At 44.3% G+C, this 24,829-nt stretch overlaps 1 protein-coding gene across 1 annotated transcript in view; it reads right to left on the bottom strand.

Annotated features, from left to right (window-relative positions):
* reck (reversion-inducing-cysteine-rich protein with kazal motifs) overlaps positions 1-13,836 on the bottom strand; it is a 42,854-nt gene extending 29,018 nt beyond the window's left edge. The window contains exons 1-2 of the mRNA XM_040167467.2: positions 13,576-13,836; positions 2,396-2,454 (exon numbers count right to left, since the gene is read on the bottom strand). Coding sequence (XP_040023401.2) covers positions 2,396-2,454; positions 13,576-13,648 — 132 coding nt within the window. The 5' untranslated portion in view covers positions 13,649-13,836. The remainder of the gene's footprint in view (positions 1-2,395; positions 2,455-13,575) is intronic.
* Positions 13,837-24,829: the final 10,993 nt, after the last annotated feature.

The raw sequence follows: 24,829 nt of genomic DNA, 5'->3' as shown, positions 1-24,829 counted from the left end.
AGCTTCACTAGTAGTCTAAAGTAGCTTCAGAACTTACAGCAGGGCGTTAATTAAGAAAAGCATTAGATGAGCACAAGGAAGAGTAAAAGTTGATTGTTAAGATGAATTAGTATATTTTCAGTTTGCAAAATACGGATGTAGGCCGGTTAATTCTGCAAACTGCAAATGTGGTTATTCTTTCATCAAACACGTTTTATTTCATTTCGGATGAATTTAAAAGTGTGCTTGACTAAAGGTTGATAAAGCAGTTTAACTTGTCAAGGTCCGGTGAAGGAGAGACACTTAAAATGAACTAGAACTTCTACCTTGGTCCAAGAGATCTACAGGAGCGGATGTGAAGACCAGAAAAGATCTGGTCCAAGGGTTGGTTAGTCGTTTGTCTGCCGCTAGCTTTGATAAGGATGACTCGTCCAATGTAGAGATTTAAACAGCGCTATGCAAATAACACAAAGTGATCATGCACTACAGCTAACACACTTCTTCATTTGACTTGACCATTTCTGCCAACAGATCCCAAACAGCGACACTGTACCTTTATGAGACAAAAAAACAGTGGTTCCTCCCATTGGAACGATCAGCGCCGACTTACTGGAAGTTATCGCTGACGTTCAGTATGTAATGCTCACTTTGATCCAGGAGACAGTGAGTAGTGTTGTGCTCGTCGTACCTTTGGCCATCTGTACTGTTTCCCCACTCAGAGGAATGTGTCCGGGTCATGGGAAAGTGTTGCATTGTTGTCAGTAGCAACACCTCTGAGATATGCTCTCTGAGACAGCAATATGGCATCCAAGTTTGTGGTGTGTGTCTCCCCCTCCCACACACACACACACACACACACACAGTCTCATAGCCATAACGCATCCAAGTGGTGTGTGTGCACGAGGACCAGAGGCTGGGAGGACGTGGCTGCTGCCAGCAGTCTCTGGCTGAAGTGAGAAGTCATGAAACCGAGAGGGTGAGATTTACAGCTTCACACACTCCTGCAGCTCTCTTCCCTTCCCACCGATCTCCATCCAGATGACGTCCAGAAGATCTCCCTCCGTGCTGCCATGCTTGATAACGCAACTAGCAGTGATAGTCGTCTCTGTTAGTCGTTACAATTGGTGTCCCAATAGATTCCTTTTCCAGCAGGTGTAGCTCTGGAGTGTTACTCACTCGTGGGAGGCGCTTCATGGCCCGCTCCAGGCGCCGGTAATGTGTTCTTGGACTGGTCTTTGTGGGAGCACAGTGAATCGGAGGGGAGCCGTCCAGGCCGACAGTGACTTCAACCGCTGCTTAGTGGAAAAAGTTGTTCTACTGGTACCGTCTCCATCTTGGTAACCAAGGTAGTAGAGCGCTGCACCCTCTAAACGCTTAAACGGCGTCGGCTTTTTTAAAAGCCGTCGTTTTCCTACAGGGTTGCAGGTAAAAAACTTAAAAAACACAAGTCAAGTGTAGCCACTCAGCGCGTCTGACAGGTCAATAAGTGCCCGGCTGGCAGACTTCTCTCCGTGGCCGAGTTCATCCAGCGGTTTCCAATCATGTGTCATCAAAGCCGAGAGGCTGCAGGGTTTTCTTTCATTGCAACAGAAGCAGCTCCTTGAATTGCCATGTCTCGCTGCTGGATGGAGGGAAGGGGTCTTCTCTCATCTCATCTGGCAGAACAACTCGTCCCACATGACCACGGTCACAGAGTGACAGCGAGCCATCAGCCCCGCCTGTACGAGCACGCTACATGCAGAGCGCATCAGTGACGTCCTACACTGTCCTACCTGAAGAACGAGTCGTTTCCTGGATGTGACCGGGGGTCAAGGAAGCTTATTAGAGCTAAACTTGGCACCGGTGGTTACGAAACACACACACACACACACACTGGGGCCCTGAAGCACAACCACTGAGGCCACTTCTAAAAGTACATTATCTTCCCTTCTCCATCTCTTTCATCTCTATCACCCAGTCCCTCTCCACCCGAATCTTTTTCCCTCTCTACTGAGACCTCCTTCTCGTCCCTCCACTCTTTTTCATCCACCTCCATCTTTACTTTAATGTCTTTCTGTAGCAGTTCTCTTGCTCTTTCTGTAGCTGGTAAAGCGGTGACATCAGCCAATAAGAGCACAGCCAGGTCTGTCCGGCCTCCCTCTTCACTTCAAAAGCTCGGGTATGGTTGGAATTCTCTGCCTGTTGAGAAAAAGCCTCCTTTTCCACCATAAAGAAGGACGCGGAGCGAGAGAAAGACGGGGCGAGAGAGTCACCTGCTCCCAATTGAAACAGGGTGAGACTTTTTTCTTCACTTCAAAGAGCCAAAAGACAAAAAGAAAAGTCCAGCCCCACTCCCCTTCAAAAAGCTCTCTTCACAGGCCGGCTGTAGAGGGCTGAGGAGGGGGCTGTGTGTGTGTGTGTGTGTGTGTGTGTGTACCTGGTCACAAGCTTCTTTGCAAGGTGAGGACTCGGCAGCATGTTGGCAGCAGGAGGGATCTGGAGGAGAGACGGGGGGGTTAGTTGTGATACTGCTGTGAGGTCGTCATAGTTTACAGCCGTGTCATTGGTGACTTCATGTGACATGTTACCACAGCTGGGCTGCTCCCTCCCAGAAATAAGACAGTTAGCGGGACAGACGGTGCGCTACAACCAGCCAGCATCTCTCTCTCCTCACTGTGTGGAAGCCATTCACCACAAAGCTCCTCAAACACGAGCCTGGATGTGGTTGGTGGGAATGTGATACTCACACTACTGGCGTTGATTCGTTACCATGTCCCTCCCCAGGGGTCACCTGGATTCCAGGGCGGGACATTAACCATACTGCTTTATTTTATCAGCCATTTTGCCCTCTTAACGTTTATGAGAAAACAAAATAAAATCATCTTGCTGGGTCCATACCCAGCAAGATGAAGTCATTTCTAAAGCAATAACAAAAATTTCAAACCAATATTTATTAGTCAGATTATTGATTTACTGGCTTGGTAGCCGTGCATGAGCTGTACTTCTGAAAACTCCAAAACGCATTCAGAGAATGTGAACTGTCTTCAGTTCAACGCTCTGTGATGATTTCAAACCCTTCCTTATTGTGAACTCCCTATTCCAGACTCTGCTGCACATTGTTCCTGTGTGTGTGTGTGTGTGTGTGTGTGTGTGTGTGTGTGTGTCTTCAGCTGCCTGACAACGCAGGATCTGGATTCCATCACTGGGGTTGCAATCAGCTTTGATGCTCAGAGGAGGAGCAGGCTTCCCCAATGTCCGTGTGTGTGTGTGTGTCCGTGTGTGTGTGTGTGTGTGTGTGTGTCCGTGACAGCTTATTTTCATAGATAGTTGGTGTCAACCTGCTGGTGGCTCTGGGGTTTAATGACCCGATGATTCTGGTTTTCTTCGTCTCTCTTTGACCGAAATAAACAGAGAACAACTTGCTACTCCCCCCCCCCCCCCCCCCCCCCCCTCTCTCACACGCAGACACACACACACAGACACACACACACACACAGCTTTCCCAAACAATGGCAAGTGACATAATAATTTCAGGGAGGCAGGGGGTGAGGGATGATAGAGGCCATTCATTCGTGTACAGTATGAGGCTGCTAATGAGCGCTGGCCCACTTCTGCTCCAGCGTACACACAACGGGACCCCCCCCCTCCCACACGGCGGAATGAAGATCGCAGTGCTCAGACACCCAGAGGACACATCACGGTGTCTCGCACACTGCTGAGCATGCTGAGGACACGAGGACCGGAGGAGGCTTCTAAGGGAGCCGTGCAGACGTTTTAACTCTAAATGTTTAATGACTGAGGGGGAGAACGGCCTGTTCATAGAGAGGGAGGTGCATTTGAAACGCATTTAACTGACTAATTTAAAATGAAAGATAGAGGCACGTTGTGTTGTCTCACGTACACCACAGACAGCAGGTGAGATTGAATCTTCTGGCTCGTATCTTTAATATCGACTCAGCCCTTCTACCTCTGAAACACGCACACAAAATGCTCACTCAGTAATGTTATCTGAAGAAAATGGTTACAGTTGAGTTGTGAATTGTGTAAGAAGGGAAACCAAAAGGAGCAGATGAGGACGTCTGTCTCCTTCCGCGTCCCTGAAGCCTCCTAAAGCGTCCTTTTGGCTTTATATCCCAGCATGACTTAGGAAGCCGTGACATCATCCTGGTGTCTTTGTTTGTGTTGGCGGCATGAATCCATCCATCAGCCTAAAGCAACATCTTTTTACTTTGTCATTGTGATCAATGCGGTTATTGGCAGAAATGCAGATATGGAGCAGAATCCATCACCTCCTCACTCCTCACATACATTTCGGCTGAATGGCCTGAATGACACCTTTGAAAACACACACACACCCTCCTCACTCCCACAGATAAAGGTCGCGTCAGCATGAGGTCCCTCCAGGGACACCATGGGGGGTTACTCACACCACTTGGGGGGGTAAATGAAGTCCTTAGTGCCCACCTGCTAATCCCATTAGCACTGTTTTTCAGCATCAAAAAGCAAACATCATTAGTTTCAGTCACTCCGTTCTCTGCATCTGTGCTTCGTGTTTGAAGACAGCTCAAGAATCCACCAAATATGAGAACAAACAGGTCGCATCCAAACAAACATGGTCAGAGAGACAGAGGAGGGGAAACAAGCAGCGTCGATGATCAAAGCAGTGGACGTGGTGTCAAGAACCTTTTCAATTAAATACTTAAACTGTCTTATCGTTACTGTAAATATAAATGCTAAAATATGACATATTTGACAAAGTATAGCTTGTTGTTACAAGGTTACTACTGAAGGAAAGGCAGAGCTAGCGGTCTTCTACGAAAAATCTTTCCTCATCATGTTCATAATGAAGGCTCACAAATAAAGAGAAAATCTTCCCAGTTCCTCTGAATGTACGGTTTCAAATTCTCTCATTTGTTACAAAGTAAACTCTGCTTGTGATGGTCCACACTTTACACCGTATTGAGCTTGTCCTGTATAAATCCCGCCAAACGGAGCAGACGACATGATGCATCTTCTTGTTCCTTCTAAATCCCGTAGATACTTTTCCACAAAGACACCGAATCCGCTCACATGCAGAGAGACAAGCGTGTTCATAAGCTAAGCTTCGCTCCCCAGAAGTTCGGCCTGTCGAGTCTCAGTCTCTACTCGCCGTGGTCAAGTTGTGGCTCCCCTGCTGGCACTGTTGCCCCCGGTGACCCAAACGTGAGATGAGTTCACAAGCCATCTCCACTATGTTCCACCAGTATTGGCCCCATTGATGGGACATGTTGAATCCAAAGGCGCTGTGCACAATTTCAACTGAGTCACTTCATGAACAGTTTAAAAGGATTGCTACTTGCCAAGAAACAAGGCGAGATTTACGGCACACAATCACAGTCAGACTCATTTAGTCAGCTGAATACCGAGCAGATCCCCGTTGACATTCAAACAAAAGGTTCCCCGACCCGGACAGGAGAACAGACACATGAGAGCGTACTGTACACTTAGAATCAACTTGGATAATGCCTGCTTTCCTGCTGTTACCGGCCGTTGGACCAAAGAGAGCTATCGTCTCCACGCATCGGCTTTAAGCGGATAGAACGCGCAGCCTCAGGACCAACCGCCTGGGACCAGCAGCCACGAGCACGGCTGGGATAGGGAGAGGAATGTCACTGCCTCCCCCTTCTATTTAACTGTAACTTTACTCTAGGTTTCCTGCCAGCCAGTTTCCTGTGTGTGTGTGTGTGTGTGTGCATGTGTGATTGGAAGTTAGGGGTGGACCCAACAGGGGGGCTTGGCACTCCTTACTTTCCGGGTATTTGCAGGTTTAGGAAAGCACTAAATGTGGAATTTTCTTGATGAAAAAGGATTTTTTAATTAGTTCATTCCTTCAGTGCCTAAGTAACTAAATTAGAACTAATATGTAGGGGAACAATCGGTTGGAGGGTTTGGGAGTGGATGTATTTTATGCTGAGGGAATCACGCAGGAGCATTTTCATAATTGATTAAAAACATTTTAACTTGCCTTTTTAAAATTATTTTATTTATTCAGCAGGTGCTCCTAACTATAGAGATCTGTAAATTACAATTAAAGCGCCAATGCCGCTCGTTTTGCCTCATACGTCCTACGTTGAAGCCTTGGTTTCCTTGAGCCATAAAGGGAAGGTTTTTAACAGTGCAAAGTTAAGGCAAAGGAAATAGATTGCGGAAGAAATGAGGAATGAACGTCCCAAGGTCAATGCTTATTAGTCTGCAGTTAATACAAGCTCAAGATTTGAACCTTTTGGTTTGGTATAAAATAAAAACATAATGCGCAAACACTCACTGTCCGCTGGTGAGAGCGTGCTCACATGGGCGCGTTCGTGTCCGTTTGTGCCCATTGGAGAGGAACTCCCCCGTGCGCAGAGATGGTGGATAATTATAAACGTAACCCCCCCTAATTTACTTATATGGGAAAAACTGAAAAGGGGCTGAATGGGACTACTTAACCTCATCACGCCAAGTAGTGCTCCTTCAGTTTAGCGGTGGTGACCTGGAGTTGCATACAAAGTTTGTTACACCATTTGCAGAGTGAACGCCACGTCTGCTTTTGTTGCCGATATGGTTGCTTCATGGTTGCAACTACCTCCCACAAAACCTCATTTCATCAATTTCTCACCCAGTGTTAATACAACCAGTTAGGCTACCGTGCCACGGGCCAATGTAAGAGACAAACAGTTAGGCTACCATGCCACGGGCCAATGTAGGAGACAAACAGTTAGGCTACCATGCCACGGGCCAATGTAGGAGACAAACAGTTAGGCTACCATGCCACGGGCCAATGTAGGAGACAAACAGTTAGGCTACCATGCCACGGGCCAAGGTAGGAGACAAACAGTTAGGCTACCATGCCACAGGCCAATGTAAGAGACAAACAGTTAGGCTACCATGCCACGGGCCAAGGTAGGAGACAAACAGTTAGGCTACCATGCCACGGGCCAAGGTAGGAGACAAACAGTTAGGCTACCATGCCACGGGCCAAGGTAGGAGACAAACAGTTAGGCTACCATGCCACAGGCCAATGTAAGAGACAAACAGTTAGGCTACCATGCCACGGGCCAATGTAAGAGACAAACAGTTAGGCTACCATGCCACGGGCCAAGGTAGGAGACAAACAGTTAGGCTACCATGCCACGGGCCAAGGTAGGAGACAAACAGTTAGGCTACCATGCCACAGGCCAATGTAAGAGACAAACAGTTAGGCTACCATGCCACGGGCCAAGGTAGGAGACAAACAGTTAGGCTACCATGCCACAGGCCAATGTAAGAGACAAACAGTTAGGCTACCATGCCACGGGCCAATGTAAGAGACAAACAGTTAGGCTACCATGCCACGGGCCAAGGTAGGAGACAAACAGTTAGGCTACCATGCCACGGGCCAAGGTAGGAGACAAACAGTTAGGCTACCATGCCACAGGCCAATGTAAGAGACAAACAGTTAGGCTACCATGCCACGGGCCAAGGTAGGAGACAAACAGTTAGGCTACCATGCCACGGGCCAAGGTAGGAGACAAACAGTTAGGCTACCATGCCACGGGCCAATGTAAGAGACAAACAGTTAGACTACCATGCCACGGGCCATGGTAGGAGACAAACAGTTAGACTACCATGCCAAGTTCCAAATTGCCGTAAAAGAGAAGTAGGTAGAATATTCACTTGTTAGGTTCAGTGTTTCCCCTGGGTTTACAACTTCAGGGGGGGTGGTAGTCGGGCAAACAGTTCTCTGCTTCGTTGCTGCAAAGGCCACACGTACATATTCACACACGTGTCAGTGTGGAACTGCTGTGTGTAGGAAAACTAAAAAGGTAATTTCAGAATGGGGGGAGGGCCCCTCTGTTTTAATGGTAAACACTGAAGTTACGGGTTCACTTTTATATCGATTTACTATTTACCTTTTATTTTCATCATTTCTGTCTATGCAGAACTTGATGGATGGTCATTTATTTATAGGCTATTATTTGAATACATTCATTTGAGGGGTATTTTATATGATAACACATGTGCCCATTTCTGGTGAACGTTAACACTGAATAAGTATCATTGCGTTTGTTTTGATGTTTCTTGTTATGTTGAGTCCACACCAAACCACCTTTAATCTGTTGGAGAACCAAACCACTGGAGGTGTTTCATGTGGCCCCATCCGGATATATACGTTTACTCAAAAGTAGGAGTATGTGTTCCATGAGACTCGGGAGTAATGGACTTTAAAAACAGCCATGTGGATTGGCAGCTATGGTGCCCCCCCCCATCCTCACACCCTTGCCACATCAACCCGAGCACACAGCCAACAAATGCTCAGAGCAGAGGAGCCTCTCGTATGCTGCTGCCCTCCTTCCTGCATTCCTCAGGGCCACGGCAGACAGACGTGGGGGGAGAGTTTAATGGATGGAGGTCAAAGGTCACTTCCTGTGCATTGATTCATCAAGAGCTGAGCATTAAAGGACAAACAGAGCATGTGTGGTGGAACACTCCTCTGCATGTACTGTTAATTATCATGTAAAACATGCAGATAAGCTGGAACACTGGACCATCATTGGATAATCATTTACTAAATGAACATCACGCTGCACTGAAGAAGACCTGAAACTTTTCTCATAGACTTCTATCAGACCAGAGAAGTCTCTGATGGTCAGTAGAGACAATGCAGCTTTCAGGCAGAACTAGTGCGACCGGGCTGGACGCTGTCGTGTGAGCAAAACAAGGACTAGACTGGAGACTTAAATCAAAGCAATATGACAAAGTTTGTTTGCAAGAAGAGTATTCTGTCCTGCAGTTTAACGTGCACGGACCTATTTCAGGCAGTTTAACAACAACATGAAAAAAGGCGCTTAATACAAAATGCGCTGGAATTATATCGTCTCTAAGAGCATTTTTGATTGGTTATTTAGATGGATAGTCCTGTCTCCTGCTTGGAACCCTCGGAGAGCCCCATTGGAGCACAGGGATGTCCATCCCTCTAGGGCCTAGAGGGATGGACATCCCTGTGCTCCTAGAGTCTAGGTGCTCCTAGAGTCTAGGATCATCACGCCTCCCCTTGTTCATGAGTTCTACATATGAGGATGTTTGCAAGATGTGTGCAAGATAATAATAATAATAGAATGTTTTGAGTGCTAGGCGCCGTTCTAGGTATGGACATGTGATTCTTAGAATGGGGAACAGGTGGTTCCTGTTGAACTGCATTTGACCCAGATAGTGCTGCATCTTTTTGCAGCATGTTCGTGTGCTGGTGTTGTACGTTCGTGCAATCCGGCCTTTAAGCGGCCTTCACCCATTATTACCATGCATTTGTAGTTCAAGTGTAATTTCATTCTAGCGTATATTTTAATACTCAACAACGCCTCCTGACGTGTAAGCACGTTGACCCTGCTTGGTTCAACTCTACCTGGGATGGACTTAAACGTATATTTGACACCTGTCATGAGGTCATGTCCATGTGTCTGAAAAGACGTTAATGTTGGTGGTTGAAACAATAAACCTGGGGACGGAGTATCTTGTTGGTGCCATTTTTCATTTTGCTTGCGCCCCATCATGCTGCATAAATGTGTGCATGGATTATTACATACAAGAAAAAAAACATTTGTGTGTATACGGTTATGTAAGCAGCCTGAGTGTTGGCCAGATGTAAACTAGGTAACACACACAACACATCTAGGAAACCTCCGGAACGCCTGAATCCGAGAAAGAATGAATCAGACACGGAGCAGATGTCAAACACACACACACACACACACACACACACACACACACACACACACACACACCTCCAGATGGCAAAGTGAGTCCAGCCCCATCATTTCATATTCAATTAGCAGAATCAAAGACGGAGACAGACCTGACCAACCGTATCCTGCATGTGTAATGGGAAATGACATAATGGGCGGCATATGGCCACAGAGTGAGGCAGAGAGGGGACCCTGTTTTCAGCTACCATCAGTCACATGTTTAAATCCGGCTCCGGTGATTCTGAGAGAAGTATCTTAAGCCAGGGGCGACTCCTCTGGTCCCATAGACGTCTATGAGAAAATGACTTATTACCTCAGTAAACAGTGTAAACATGTGTTCATGGTATCAATCTGTACATTCAACACAGCAGGATGTTCATTGAGTAAGTTATGGTCCCCACCATAAAGCAGGGTGTGCTTCAGGGCGGGATTATGGTGATTGACAGGCTGCTGCCTCTACCAGAGCCGGATACAGCGTCTCCACGTCACTCTTCTACATTTTGGTAACACTGTTCATCGTTTGCATAAAGCTTACAACAGCGATGCACCTAATACGAGGCTTCGCCAGTCCACAAACCCTGTGTGCCACAAAGCAAGGGACAAATAATTGTTTGGCCACGAATAGACATACGACTTATCTCCATTTTCAAGATAATTTTGTCAAGAAAATCATATTTAATATAGAGGCTTCATCCTTACGTGTAAAAACTAACATCTATTGTCTTCCACAGCAAGCTAATCCAACCATGTCCCACGTCGTCTCACCCGGTGGGTTTTAGTTTTTTTGTATTTTCACAACCATACAGACATACAACAGCTATACGACAAACTGCTAAACTCTCAACTTGCCAAATACTCTTAAGTGTGCTATATGTGTTATTCATTCTGCAATTAACGGGACCAGAAAACGTATTTTCTCTAGCTGCTAACTTCTGTACATATTTTTTTTTCAAAATGAGGTCCCACTGTGGCCGACTCCTCTAGGCTACAAAGAAATACAAAGAAAATTGAATGAGTCTGATTTATGTTTTGGTTCGAAAACTCTATGAATCTGTAGACTACTGCCTAATAGTCTCATTACTGTCACTTGACAATTGCATATACAAGTATATTCATTATTTATAACAAGGGTTAAACGTTATTTCAGAAGATGCTCTAGTGACGCTGCTGAGTGACTATCCTCTGTAAGGGTGCATGGACAAATATCCCAAATACAGCTTGTATAACATGAGATGAGGTAACGAAAGGAGACGTTCAGGAAATGTGCAGAAACTGTAATTATCCTTCAATAGCTGACCAACCTCAGAAATGATCCCAAACCGTCAAACATTGTGTTATCCTGTCGTCAACAGTTTATAATTACCTCTAATATCAACTTTGCCGTTAGCGTTAGCCGCTTAGCCCCTCAGGCAGACAAACCGCTCGCTGCACTTACAGCATGCGTGGGAATGAATCACAATAAAAGTGTCCGATCAAGTTGGATGTTTCTTTGTAGTTTTTGAACAAACTGTGACCAGGCTCAGCGAATAGCTTTCTCCCTCCAATATTTCTATTTAACAAAATGCCAGCGGGGAGCTCAATTTAAGAATAAATGTTAAGAACATAATATTATTAAGAAAATCTTGACTTTCACAACAGCTCCTCATATAAATATTTGATCTGTGACTTTCTTATATTTGCCTCTTGGTTCTCTAAAAGAGTTAAAACTCATACGTTGAAAGATACATTTCAAATGGAATGTTAAAGTGCGTACTGACACTTTTACTAGAAAATAAGGTATGGCAATTGCAAAATTGGAAAATAAAAGAAGGATACAAACATGAATAAAATATTACCTGAGTATTGAAAGGAAAATGTCGGAAGACAGCAATAAAAAATAATCAAATTTTACAGAATGGAGCTCAGTTTATGAAGCTTTGTTGTTTCATTGGAGGTGCAAAATCAACCAGCACCCATAGATGTTAAGAAAAGATTTATACAAGCGAGGCACAATATAAAAATGGTTGAAATGAAGGCACCTGGCTCAGAAGATCCATCATATGTTACATGTTTACCAGGTTCATTTCTCTTAATAGATTTAGCCTTTACAAAGTAACAGGTTACCAGTGGAAACAACAAGTAATCACGTGTTCACACGACTATGATTAGCTTAGCGGGACTCAGTGGACGTGGAAAGAAAAGGGGCTGCAGTTGGGTTCTCTTGCCTCCTTCCCTCCTTCCCTCCTCTCCCCCTTCTGCCTTGAGGAGGCTAAATGGGTTCCAGATGCATCTCTCACGGCAAGCCTCCGTAAGCGAACCGCGACATGAAAGGAACCAACTCTCTACCAAACCTGGCCCGAGAAGTACGGAATGTATGGCATTTTTTACAAACCCGTGTGCAGAGGACGTCCCGAATGGTCTAATTCATAACACCTTCTGTGAGACCTTCATGACCATCACAAGACAACGTGCGGCCCAAATGAGGATCTGAAGAGCCGCGTTGCTTTCATGTTCAGGGCACATGTGTCGGGAGGCAAACAAATAAATGATGCAAAGTGATATTTATCCGCAGCAAATCCACATCCTGCAGCCATGTGGACCGGAACATCAAAGACCTCAAACCAGCAGCATGTTCCACCGATTTATAAAGAGCCGCTACGGGGAGCCGAGGCACACGGCCGCGTTACCGAGGGGCGGCCGCTGAAGGCTCCTCCGCAACTCGCCAAACGGCGCAAAGAAATGTAGCAACAACGTGCAAAGGAGCACGAGACTCAGCGGGCTTGAGGACAGTTGTCCCACACCTCCGTGTTTAACCAATTGACACCCCGAGGAGCTAATGGAGGGACAGTGGGCTCGTTATCAGACTCCTCGGAAAAGTATCAAGTCTTCTCTGTTTCTCACCCGCCAAAGCTAACGACAGATATCATGCAGAAAGCAACGGGCTGAGAATGGGGGTCGACGCCGTCGAGTTTAAACGTGTCGTTTTTAATGGAATGCGCCTTTTGAAGTTATGGGAGTGACGCCGAATGCAACAATGGATGCTATTCATTGTTAAAGTGTTTTAATAATCGCCACTAGACGCGGTGTCATTAGCTAATTGCAGAGGACGAGCTAAACGTGTCCATTTGCTGTAACGGTCCCGCTGCCGCTTTTCCTCCCTGATCCGCATTCTCTGTCCCGTCGCCGGAACCCGGGACGTGGACTTACACAACTTGTGTCCCGCGCCGCAGGAAGACGGGACAGCGTCTAATAACTGCGCCATAGTTGTGTGAAACTTCAAAGGCTCGCGTGTCCGCAGCGCGCGCGCGCCACACAGGACGCTAACGGTCGTTCGCTCCAGATGTGAAAGCACGCGCGCGCGCGCTTCCCCGCGGACACCTCAAAGGCAACAGCCGCGAGTCGGCGTGGAATTCATCCACGGAACGTTACGAAATAACAACTTTTTACGACGGTTTCCCTTCGTCGCTGCCGCTGTCAGCTCAGCAGAGGCGCCCCGCGGTGGGCGGCAGCCATCGCTGCGTACTGTCGCCTACACACGTTTTATTTATACAGCGCAGTACGCTGGACCGTCCGTCTGCAGAATGGACCCGGCGACTTTTCCGATTAAAAATCCGGAGCGACGACCGATCTGCGACGCGGTCAGCGTCACCAGTGAGCGAGCGAAGATCACGTTGTGCGATTTGTGAATGGAGTTCGGCGTGAACTTCCCACCGCTACATGTCGGGCGAACAGGATGTCAGTGGAGCAACAAGTTCGTCCCGACCCGCGGGGCACACGCGGCGGGGAAGGACACGCCGGTATGTCGTCTGCGCGCATGTTTCCCAACTGAATCAAAGACGCGGACAGCGAAACGGACACATGACATCCAGCTGAAGCTCAGACACGCAGACGGACTCACCCTGAGCGCGCAGCGGCTGCAAGGAAAAGTTGACGGCGAGGAAAAAACTGGCGATCTGGAAACACACACGCATCTTATTGAAATCCTAAAGGGCATCTTGGACAAGAAGACATAGAAAACTCTGGTGCTGTGACATAAATCCACGGTTACCCCCCTCTCTCCCTCTCTCCCTCTCTCTCTCTCTCTCTCTCTCTCTCTCTCTCTCCCTCTCTCTCTCCCTCCCTCTCTCCCTCTCTCTCTCTCTCTCGCTCAGCTTCAGTTGAGTGTGTGCGCCGCACATGCGCAGAACGAGTGACACGAGCTAGTTTTTATAAGTCCTGTCCAAGTTGGTAGTGGAAAGTTTGACCACCAAAAACACATAACAAGCTTACTTTTTTAAATTACATAAAATAATTGAATGCAATAATAAAATAAAAGACAAGACAGACGTAGAACCAGTGCTGGGCAACAATTGAAAGTTATAAGCGCAATTAATCACATTAATGTTGCTAATGCGCAAAATTCAATAATTAATTCCAAATGATTTTATTGCGCACTTTTATTTATGTAAACACTTTAAACAAATAAGTTGATTATTATCTGCATGTAATTACCTTCCACGATCATAACATTATAACAGGTAAGTTAGCGTTTATAAATCTGTTACTACAATAAGCATGTGTCTGATAAAGCATAAACTATCTATCTATCAATCTATCCATCCATCGTCCAACCGCTTATCCTGCACACGGGGGGGGGGGGGGGGGGGCTGGAGTCTATCCCAGCCAACTTCGGGCGAGATCAATAATCTTTATATCTATTTATTAATAATCAATGTTCAGTAGCCTGTGCAGTCTGGAAAAAAAAATGGTTTAAAGCTGTATATTAAAGAGACACCACCCAGACCACCCAAACTCTGTGGTGGAAACCTGTCAATCACACGGTGGCCCCGCCCTAAAGTACACTCTGCTTTGATACATTTAAAACAGCTTGTGTTGATTTGACAAAGAGGTCCACACTACAGAGCGAGACGGCACACTGACAGTGCTCCTGTCCATGAAGGACCACAAGACATTCCAGCAACATGAACGCCAGTGGCGGCCGGTGAAATCTGAGGTTCAGTAAACAAACAAAAAAAGGGAGCAAACACGCATTATTACTTTGCAGTTAAATATTTAACATTTATTCCAACAGTTTAAAATAATAAGGACATCTTATTGATACAATTCAGTATATTAATGAAAATATGTATAGAAAAAACAATATAATAAGTTTGTCACTTATTATCTCATTGGCTTTTGACGGCATCCCACAGTCTTTATCGTTGGACGGAACCTCCAAAGCATGACCTAAGAATGGAACTTGATAACAGCCATTCACATCCCCCCACCAAACCGTCCCGGACAAGTGGACAAACCCCATCAGCTGGTGAAGACCATGGACTGTGGTTGAAAGCTCCGTCGGTAAGTGGGCCCTGAGTTGTAATGAGAAGATAACTGTTCGGGTAAGACAGATATGGCGGTTTGCCAACATAGCCGTGCAGTGACAGGAAGTGTTGTTTTCCTGGTGGGGGGGTGGAGATTCCGGGGGTGTCCCAGTCTGTCCCCTCATTGTCCCTTCCAATGTCCTGTCAAAAGCGCCGCCCGGCCGTCAAACAGCAGGGAAATCTCTGTTCAGGGAGACAACCCTCTTTTATAACGGGTCAAAGGTCGTCAGTGAGGAGGATGTCAGGGCCTGGAGTCAGCGCTTTGTCGCCCATGTGGCTACATCGTGCCGCTGACAGGCATGAATAGGCAGGGGCCCCCTCGCAGCACAGAGGACAATGCATCATGTATCCGTACAGATGTATTCAGGTCATCTTTGAGCTAAAAACATGACATCTATCACACGGTAGTAGATTATTACCCACTTCAACAGAATATTACATGATCACTCAACCCTTAAATCTTATACACTGTATCCATTATTCCACTTTAATATAACTTCTTTGCTTATTTTAATGAGACGCATAGCACTTACGTTATTTATTGTAGCACATTTCCGAAAATCTAAGTCATTATTCTTCTAAAACAAATGTAAAACTCTGCAGAATTATAAAATATCAATTGTAGAATTGCCTTTTTGGTGTCATCCTGGAACAAAGACCCACTGCTGGAGCCGCACAGTAATGCACCGAACAAAGGTCCCAAATGCAGTGTGTGTGTGTGTGTGTGTTTAGTTTCAGCACAATCAGTCTCACTGTATCTCTTGGGCTAAAGGGAGAGACGGTAAAGAGTCTGACCCCCGAACAAGACCCCTGAAAGGGTCAAGCTCCAGCTTCAGGCGCAGACAGAGCCTGAGCCGGTCCTGATGACATCACAGGTGGGGGAGATATTCTTATTGCTGAGCTTTGGTCTCCCATGATAACTTCATTGAATCGGGTAAATCTATATTTAAATAATGAATTTGTGCAAAGATCTAGATTCAAAAATGATCGAGAGGTGTAGTATTCTATTTCTATTGTGTAACCTAATTGGGTATCACATACTACCACAAACACAGTTCTAATATTTGATATAAAAAAATCTGCTGTTTGTAATCTTCGTCAATATGCAAACGTTGTTATAGTGGAGCATTTGTTCAGTTTCACTGTCGGATAAGTCTTTCAGTTATTTAAAATGTATCTGAAATAGAAAACTATCTTTAAATCAATGCCAACAGTTTAACACCATTCGCATTGATTTTACCAGACTAAGTTAGTCGTTCTGATTCCAAAATGAATCAAATTACTTTAAGCAGCGGCACAATGTTTTTGCAAAAAAAAAGGTCTCGCTCACATGTTTCACTATGTGCTCAATGGTTCCCCACATGGGCGCCATATGAGCCGGGTCAGACCGAGCTCTCATCAACACAGTTATGAATGCTGGGATTATTTTGGAAGCATTAGAGTCCTACAATAAGCTACAAACCACTTAAACATACTGCAAACACAACTTTAACTGTGTAGTATTATTAAAATAAAAACACTTTAAAAGATTGTGCGTACAGTGGTAAACAACCTTTCAGTCTGTTAAAAGTAAATTCTATAAAGGAAAACAACGCACCGAGTAGCATCATCAGAATGCCCTGATTCTAGTGGTATAAGTTTTATTCCTCTCAGACGATGAATAAACGGCAGCTGCTGTTTTAAGGTTGGGTTCTTGGGTTTGGAGAGTTTGAAGTGATGAAATGAACTGCTGTCGGTTCTGTGCCATCACAGAACCGGCTCTGTGTATTTGATGAGGAGATTTGAATTCAATTCCTTTGGATGCAGTCTTTGGAAGATTATATGTAATATGAGGGACTGTATTTAACTGCCACTACCTTGAATTACCCGAAATGACTAAAAATGACGAAATGCGAACACACACACACACACACACACACTAACAAACACATGCATCTGCTCATGGCAGCAGCTCATTGACCAGCGGTCATGAAGAATAAAGTGTCTGTTTGCAGTAAAAGCTACAGTACCCTGCGGCACGCCCCTCACCGATTGGCCGACTGGCCCCCGGTTGCAGCATAAAGCTCCATTGTGCGGCAGATGGAGTTGGGCACTGTGGTGATTGCAGTGTTGTTGTGTTTTGGGTCTCTGTCGACAGTTGTTACAGAGCTTCACAGATGTCTGACGCCTAGGAGTGTGTGTGCGTGTGTGTGAGTGCAGTACAAATCAGTCAAGTCTAGATCCAGCAGTGTTGGGCAAGTTACTGAAAATGAGTATTTAGTTACAGTTACCAGTTACTTCTTTTAAAGGTAATTGAATTACTTACCAGTTACTGTGTAATTAGTTACTCTGGAAAGTAACTTTTAAGTTACATTTAAGTTAAGTTCCCCATTATTCCCAACACTGAGAACCAGTAATGGAAATATCACATATTACTTTGAGGTGGTTGGGGGGGTGATGGGGGTATTTGGGCAAACCGTTGGAGTCACTCTGGTGCTCTCTGGCCCGCAGCTGCAAGTCCCACACGGACACATTCGCACCATATTGAGTTCAAGTTCAAGACCAAGTTCAATTTTATTTAAATAGCACGTTTAAAAGCAACCTCGGTTGACCAAAGTGCTTAACAAGCTCGAAAAGCAGCGGGACAAGAAAACACAGACAGAGCACAATGTACAATACAAAACATCTGACAGTAGAGAAAAAATAAAGTCAAAATATCAAAGCTCAACTTGAATTAAAAGCCAATGAATAATAGTGGGTCTTAAGCAGGGACTTGAACGTTGCAAGCTGTTCTTACATGGATAGGTAAACTATTCCAGAGTGCAGAATTCCTCTCCAGCAAATAAATTACAAACATCGCACGTTTTAAAAAACAACACATCTCTAAAGGCTTTACATTTTCTTTCTTCCAAATGCAAATGTGAAAAAAAACATTATCTTGTAATCGGGTTGTACAAACGATGTTACGATTTCCAACAGGTGTTATGACCATTTTGAGTGGAAAGAATTGACAGTAAAATACAGCTATAAAAGTGCTCCATCAATAATAAAACCTTTTTTTTCTTTCTTGAGATATAAAATCTAAAAACACATTAAAAGCAATATTAATATTAATATCAGTGTGGAACTACCTTGGGTGGAAAAATAACACAAAGAAATAAGAAAAATGTTAATTGAAAAATGACGTTGTAGTATATGTGATACAATTCCATGTTGGACGTTCTGGGACTCAACAACAGAGCAGAAAGTTTACCACAAAATGTAACGCGTGAAGGCACTTCGATGTTACCACATACCCTATTTCAACTAGTAAAGGCATGTTGGACTTATTGTCTCCGCCTCTCTACAACGTGTTGTTTTGCTTTCCATTCCCACCGATGCGGTCTCTGATGTGTGTGCGCAGACGACATAAGCGCCAGGCTTTATTGTGTGTCGCTCAGGCAGCATTGCGTGGTCTTTCACCACCTGTCAGTGTGTGGACACACATCCACCCACTAAGACGTACAGGTACGCTCTGAATGGAAACCAAAGCAAACAACAGCCGTCAAGTTCACACTGGCTGCCCAGGTACAGGATGCGTTCACTACCTCCATGGTTGAAGGGGCGAACTCACACTCACACACACACACACACACACACAGATCCACAGGGTGCATTGGAAAGGTTGAGGGACAGAAGGAGAGAGAGAGGAGGCTGCGTCAGTGTTTTGGTGTCAGCCGTGATTGATTATAACCAGGAGCATATGGTTCGCTGTTTGCCAGTAAATCATCCTTTACTATTGAACTGCTTGGTTTCAGCCGCTGGCTTTGACTCACATTGAATGTAGTGTGATGGAAACTAGCATGAACCACTGGAGCCAAGACCGTCAGCTGAGACCACTGTGAGTGAGTGTGTGTGTGTGTGTGAGTGTTGTGGTTCTTTACTAACCGCATGAATACATGAAGAAACATGGTGAATTTCTCAAGCAAAAGTACATGTTGTTCAATCCACATATTTAATGGTGTAGTGTTAAAGGTGTGACACCCTCAGAGGGTTATCACCCGACTTTGCAGACAATTGCTGCAGTATAAATATTGAACTTAGCTTTTTTTTTTCTGTTTACAGTGCATTGCTATTCACTCTGCGCAGCTTCCCCACGCAGACGGATCTGGCAACAATGGCAGTGAGAACATGGCGGCATTTCTAAACATCCCTTCTTACAGATACAAGAAGAAGGAGATCAGATTAATACTTTAATGATCCCACGCTGGGAAAATTCCATTGATGTAACTGTATGAGGAATACACTTCACTTGCTGTTTTTGGCTGGGAATAACACATTTACAGAGGCAACTTAAGAAGGAGTTAACATGTCAGACGGGAGTATTTGAGGCTGACTATGAGAACATGGTTAAGGCGCTGCGCCACAGGCTGTTGGCCGCTGATGAAGGTGTTTGCACTTCCTGATGTAAAGTTTGATGTCTGGCGGTTTCTCCTGGCTTAATGATCGGACAATCTTTTTTTTTAAACCTTTTTCTCATTGAAAGCCTCACAGTCTCGAATTCCACAGTGTGTGAATTGGCTGAGGTGCCTGTAACTAAAGGTAAAGGATGCTACCTTTATTTCAATATTTGGAATAAAACTGTAATTTTCATAGTATCCCATTTGTTTTGAGAGTAAAAAGGGTTTGATTGTTACTATTCGTACTAATAGTACTACTAATAACAGTAATACTAACTATTAATAGTTAGTATAACTGTTAATCAGGGTTGAGACACGTGTCTAAAGATGTGTGTAAAAAAAAAGCTGCGCCCTTTTTATCCTTTTACCTTTTATAGTAAAGGGTTGCGGTCTGTTACCAAGCAACCAAAACCGCGCAAACTGTGATGACGACCTTGATGAATAGTGAAGTCGCGGTTATTAAGCTGTAAACCTCACTGACTAAATTCAGTAAAAACTAAGCTCCATGGTTCTCTCACAGTAGCTGGTCTTTCAAGCGGATGCTGTGACGTCATCGGACAAAAAGGACCAGGTGAAGACGGCATTTTGTATAGACTGCATTCGCTTTCCCTTGACTCAACATGACAATAGTGACTTTTAAGGTGCAATGATCCCTTAGGTCGTGCACACTGCGGCCTCGTAGCCAGTTTGAACCAACCAAGTATCTCACTATTGCTTGAACTTCTATCTTCAGGATTGACAACTTGCTGACAGGAGTCACTGCATCTCGTCCTCTCTCCAGTTGGACGTCTTCAATGCCGACCTGTCAATCACAAAGCATACCCTGCTTTGTGGTCTATTTGACTAAATGATTAGTCATGATTTATGAAATGCTCCATTAAAAAGAATAGAAACTGGATATTCAGATCCTGAATTCGTGTTTACAATTCTTACAGAGGGAATAAATCAATCAGAATTTCCCCATAGACTTCTATTAGACCAGAGGAGGCGCCCTGTGGTGGTCAGTAGACAGAACTCATGCTCATGCATGGACAGCTCAACACTCATTATGTAACGGGTAGATGAAATCCAGCGCTCTGATTGGTTGAGTGGCTCACGAGGGGAACATTATTGAGCCATAATGTACAGTTGCTGTTCACATTGACCCGAGCGTTCCGTATCACTGCGCACTCAAAGTAACAGGTTAGATTTTGCGCGACCGTTGGCAGTTGACATTTTAGCTTTAAGCTCGATGGCGATCGCCAAAAACCCCCCGGAAATCCCACAAATGATCCGTTTCGGGCAACATGAGCTTTCACAACCGGACAATTGAGGTGGACTTCATGAGCGATGTGAATGAATGAGATGGTGCAGGACCCAATGGTGTTTAGATGCATATACAGGAACTATTTTTCTCTGGACTACTGAAATGAGATACACAACATTTGTTGGCTATAACTATTTTGTGCTGGAAGGCAGCTATTTACTTACTACCTATAATTGTGCTGGTAACCGTATTATAAAAGCAATATGGTACCTAAGGCCTAACAACGCCCCCAAACTGTTACATTATTGGACGATAAAGTACATCCTCTCGTACCTTATTGCTTTAATAACATCACAATTCACCAAGACATGAATAAAGTGAAGACTAATAACAAACAGCATCTTACATAACTACCACAAGTCGCTCAGATCCAACACTTTGATCACAGCTGAATCTGGAAGAGCACAACACTGGCGCTGGAAAAACCCAGCATGCTGCACTTTTGGCGGCAGGCCAATAGTGATGTCACAGCAGGTAGTTGCCATCAGCTGAACACCTGCTGTGACATCACACCTTGATCTACCACCAGGTTACTGGACTATGTTATTATGACGTCAGCTATAATACCAAGCCTGTCAGAAGTAGTTTCCTGTTATTGTTTCTTTCCTTTTCTTGTTTTGGTTGAAAACCCCCAGGGGAATAAAAGCAAGGGACACATTCAAACCACATTTCATATTAAGCGATAACAGAACCTCTCTGTGTCTCTGTCATTGACATTTAGCTGATGGCAGAGAAAAACAATGCAAATCAGATCTGGGTTGTATTACTGACTTGTTTTTTCCTTTATTTATCTGTGTGTGTGTGTGTGTGTGTGTGTGTGTGTGTGTGTGTTTGTAAAGCAGTCCGTTAAGTCCAAACAATAAATTCATCTTGCAATCTATTTTCCAGTTGTGTTGTTGAAGATGGGAAGAAACCTTTCCAAACCCATTTCAACAACCTTTTATCAACAAACGGGATGAAATGAATCCTTTTTGTAAACAAAATACTTGTATTCAGCCGTGTTGAGGCAAAGTTATGACAATGACTGTGTGGTTCGCGATGTTTTTTCATTCCACGATGAAAGCTGCTCACTAAAGAACCCACTGGAGCTGATGTGAATTTGTGTTGACCATGAGGTCAACGCAGCGGTGTCGTCCACAGAACATAAATATGACTTAAATAAGTTGGGGGGCTTCTCCAGAAGAATGTTCCCAAGATTGTGTGACCAGAATAAGTTAACGCCATGTCAAACAGCTGCTGTTTGGAGTGGTGACTGGCCCTGTCCTCCTCTGGATCAGACCTTTGGAAAACATGCATCTTCAGTGCTGCTCATTTTTAAAACAACCTAATTAGACATTGCGGCTGTCACGATGACGCATTTGGGGCTTTTCATTTCGAGCCACGTTGTTAGGTTTGCGCTATGAAACCACTTAGTGACGTTTAGTAAAAACATCATGGTTGGGCTGCATACAAAGCAACGCGTAAATAACGTAACATCAGTGCAGAGCACATCGATTCTTGATGCTGGTCCTCGGTGCCACCAGCAACAACATCATTGAGTTGTGTAGCTTCAGCAGACACGCCCGTCTGGCGGGAGTCGTCTTGGACCAGATTGTTTATTTACCCACTGCACGGTACACTTTGCGCTTGGTTTAATATGGAATACACTTTACAGCGGTGGTTGCCTCCCTTAGCAGCCAGTTAGAGACAGCTTAGGTCTGACTGCTTTCAAGGAAGGAACATTTATTGCAAAAATATGTTGCACATACAAGGAATCGGACAGTAAGACAATGAGACAATGGACAAGACAAATTAAAATGTAACTCTACAGTAAAAAATTAAATAGAAGGCTATGGGCTAGGGATAAATAAAGGATAAGAGGAGATTAAATAAAAAAAATAAAAAAAAGTTAAAAATAAAGACGCTTTCAAACACATCGAGACTCTCCCAATGTATTTAACATCACACGGGAGGTTTCTGAGGTCCACATCTGCTAGTGCGTGTGTGTGGTATGCACGCTTAATAAATACCTCCTAACATGTGCTTGCAGAACTACAAAAAGCACCAATGTGGGCTGCACATATGTACATACACATGGCCTTCATTTTACCGAGGCAACTGCTGAGATCAGAAGCCGTCCCCTGCATTCTTTTTCTATTTTCAGAGAAAACGGCACATAATTATCAGCATTTGTAAAGCTATTGGTTCCGCTCATTCAATAAGTCCATGTGTGTATTAAGGGCCTCTGTTGACCGTGGACCTGATGACAACGTCTCGTGGAGCTTTGTTTCACTCACATCAGCCGCTAGCAGTGTTCGTTAGGGAAGACTACTACAGATTAGAAAAGTATTTTTAAGTATTTTAAGTAAGTGCAAGTCCAACATTCAAAGTCTTAATCAAGTAAAAGTACAAAAGTATCAGAACTATAACATGCATGCAGTACCAAGAGCACTGATGGTGCAGAATGGCCCTGTTGTTGTTGGGGATGGTGCAGGTGGCCCTTCCAAACCCATTTCCACAACCTGTTGTAAAAAAATAATATTCATATCAAGGCAAATAAAGGACAATGCGTAAACGTGGATTGTGTTGTGGGTAACAATGACGCATTTTGGGCTTTTCATTTCAAGCCATGTTGTTAGGTTTGGGCTATGAAACCACTGAGGTTTAGGAAAAACACTATGGTTGGGCTGGAACAAAAAGATGTATACAAAGTAACGTGTAAAAAAAGTCCTCTGTTGGTTGGACTTTAGGCAACCCAGAACCAAGTCTTCTCTCACTGTTATACTACCTCCCTTCATCTGAACATACAATGCACTACAGACGATGTGAAATGAAAGTCTAACGAACCGTAACAACTTTGGATCTAAGCAATCGTTTGTTTGCTATTTTCAGTTGATTTTGATCTTTGAACGTAAAGGAAAAGTAGAAGTTTAATTTAATGGCACGTATGTAATGAAAATACTTGAATTTGATTTGCTTGTGTAATTACTTTATTTGGTAAAGAAAGTGTAGTTTAATGATGTTAAATTATGATTGTGGAAAGCCATTCTGATGTAGAATTTAAACTACTCTTTTTGTTTGTGTTTAAGGTTATCAACCTATTCCTATCCCTATTCTTTCTACTATTCTATGGTCTACTACTACAACAGAAAATAAAAACACCAAAACGGAACAGAGTTGTCCCTTTGTATTGTTTGGGTTGAACAAGCCCAAGTTTGAGCTGAGCTGAATATACTTAACACCAAGATAACTTGACACTATTAAAGGTGTTTTTTGAACATTACAGCATTCAAACATGTTCTAATGGAAAACTGAAATATAACCTGTCACGGTGTGGGTTTGTTTCCTGTTTTATTTTGTAGTTTTCTGCCCCTTGTGTCCCTGGGTTAATTTCACTTCCTGTCTTGTCCTGTCATCCCCTGTGATTGTCTGATTGTTTCCACCTGTGTCCAATCACCTGCACCTCCCAGTGTATTTAAGCCCTATGTGTCATGTGTCCTTTGTCGCGTCATTGCTGAATGTTGATTGTTCATCCCTGGATCCCTGGATGTCATTCCCTGAGTGTCTTGCCTGTTCCTGGTTCCCGTCTGTGTTTTTCTCTTTTTCTGAATTTTGACTATTAAAGTCCCTTTTTGTTTCCAAGTCTGCCTTTGAGTCCTGCCTCCACCTTTCTGTTCGTGACACAACCATGAACCTGAAAAGTGGTTTTACAGAAGATCTTGAAACTTTGAATTAAAACTAGCATCAAATTATGCAGACTTGAATTACAGAGCAAAAGGTCTCTCAGATAAACTAGTGACCGTGTTATCTGGTGACTGGTGTTTTTCTCCTGTTCGTACTAATTTAAGCCAATGGTGGACTGGTCAAAACTGCCCTTGTTTATATTCCCCATATTTTCTCAGTTAGGTTACACTTCTGGGTTGATTTGATGGTGTGCAGCAGAGGTCCCCAACCACCGGGGCGCGGACCATTACCGGTACTGGCAGCAGAGACAGAATTAATCCAGATATTTTTTTGTCTTAGATATAGGGTTAAATATATAGTCAATGATGTGTGTTATGCGGCGCTCCACTGCCTCTATCTAGA

This window comes from Gasterosteus aculeatus, chromosome 21 (genome assembly GCF_964276395.1).
Source record: "Gasterosteus aculeatus chromosome 21, fGasAcu3.hap1.1, whole genome shotgun sequence".
In the NCBI taxonomy this organism is placed as follows: Eukaryota; Metazoa; Chordata; class Actinopteri; order Perciformes; family Gasterosteidae; genus Gasterosteus; species Gasterosteus aculeatus.
Note: the sequence above shows the minus strand (reverse complement) of the source record. Positions and strands in the feature narration are given on the sequence as shown.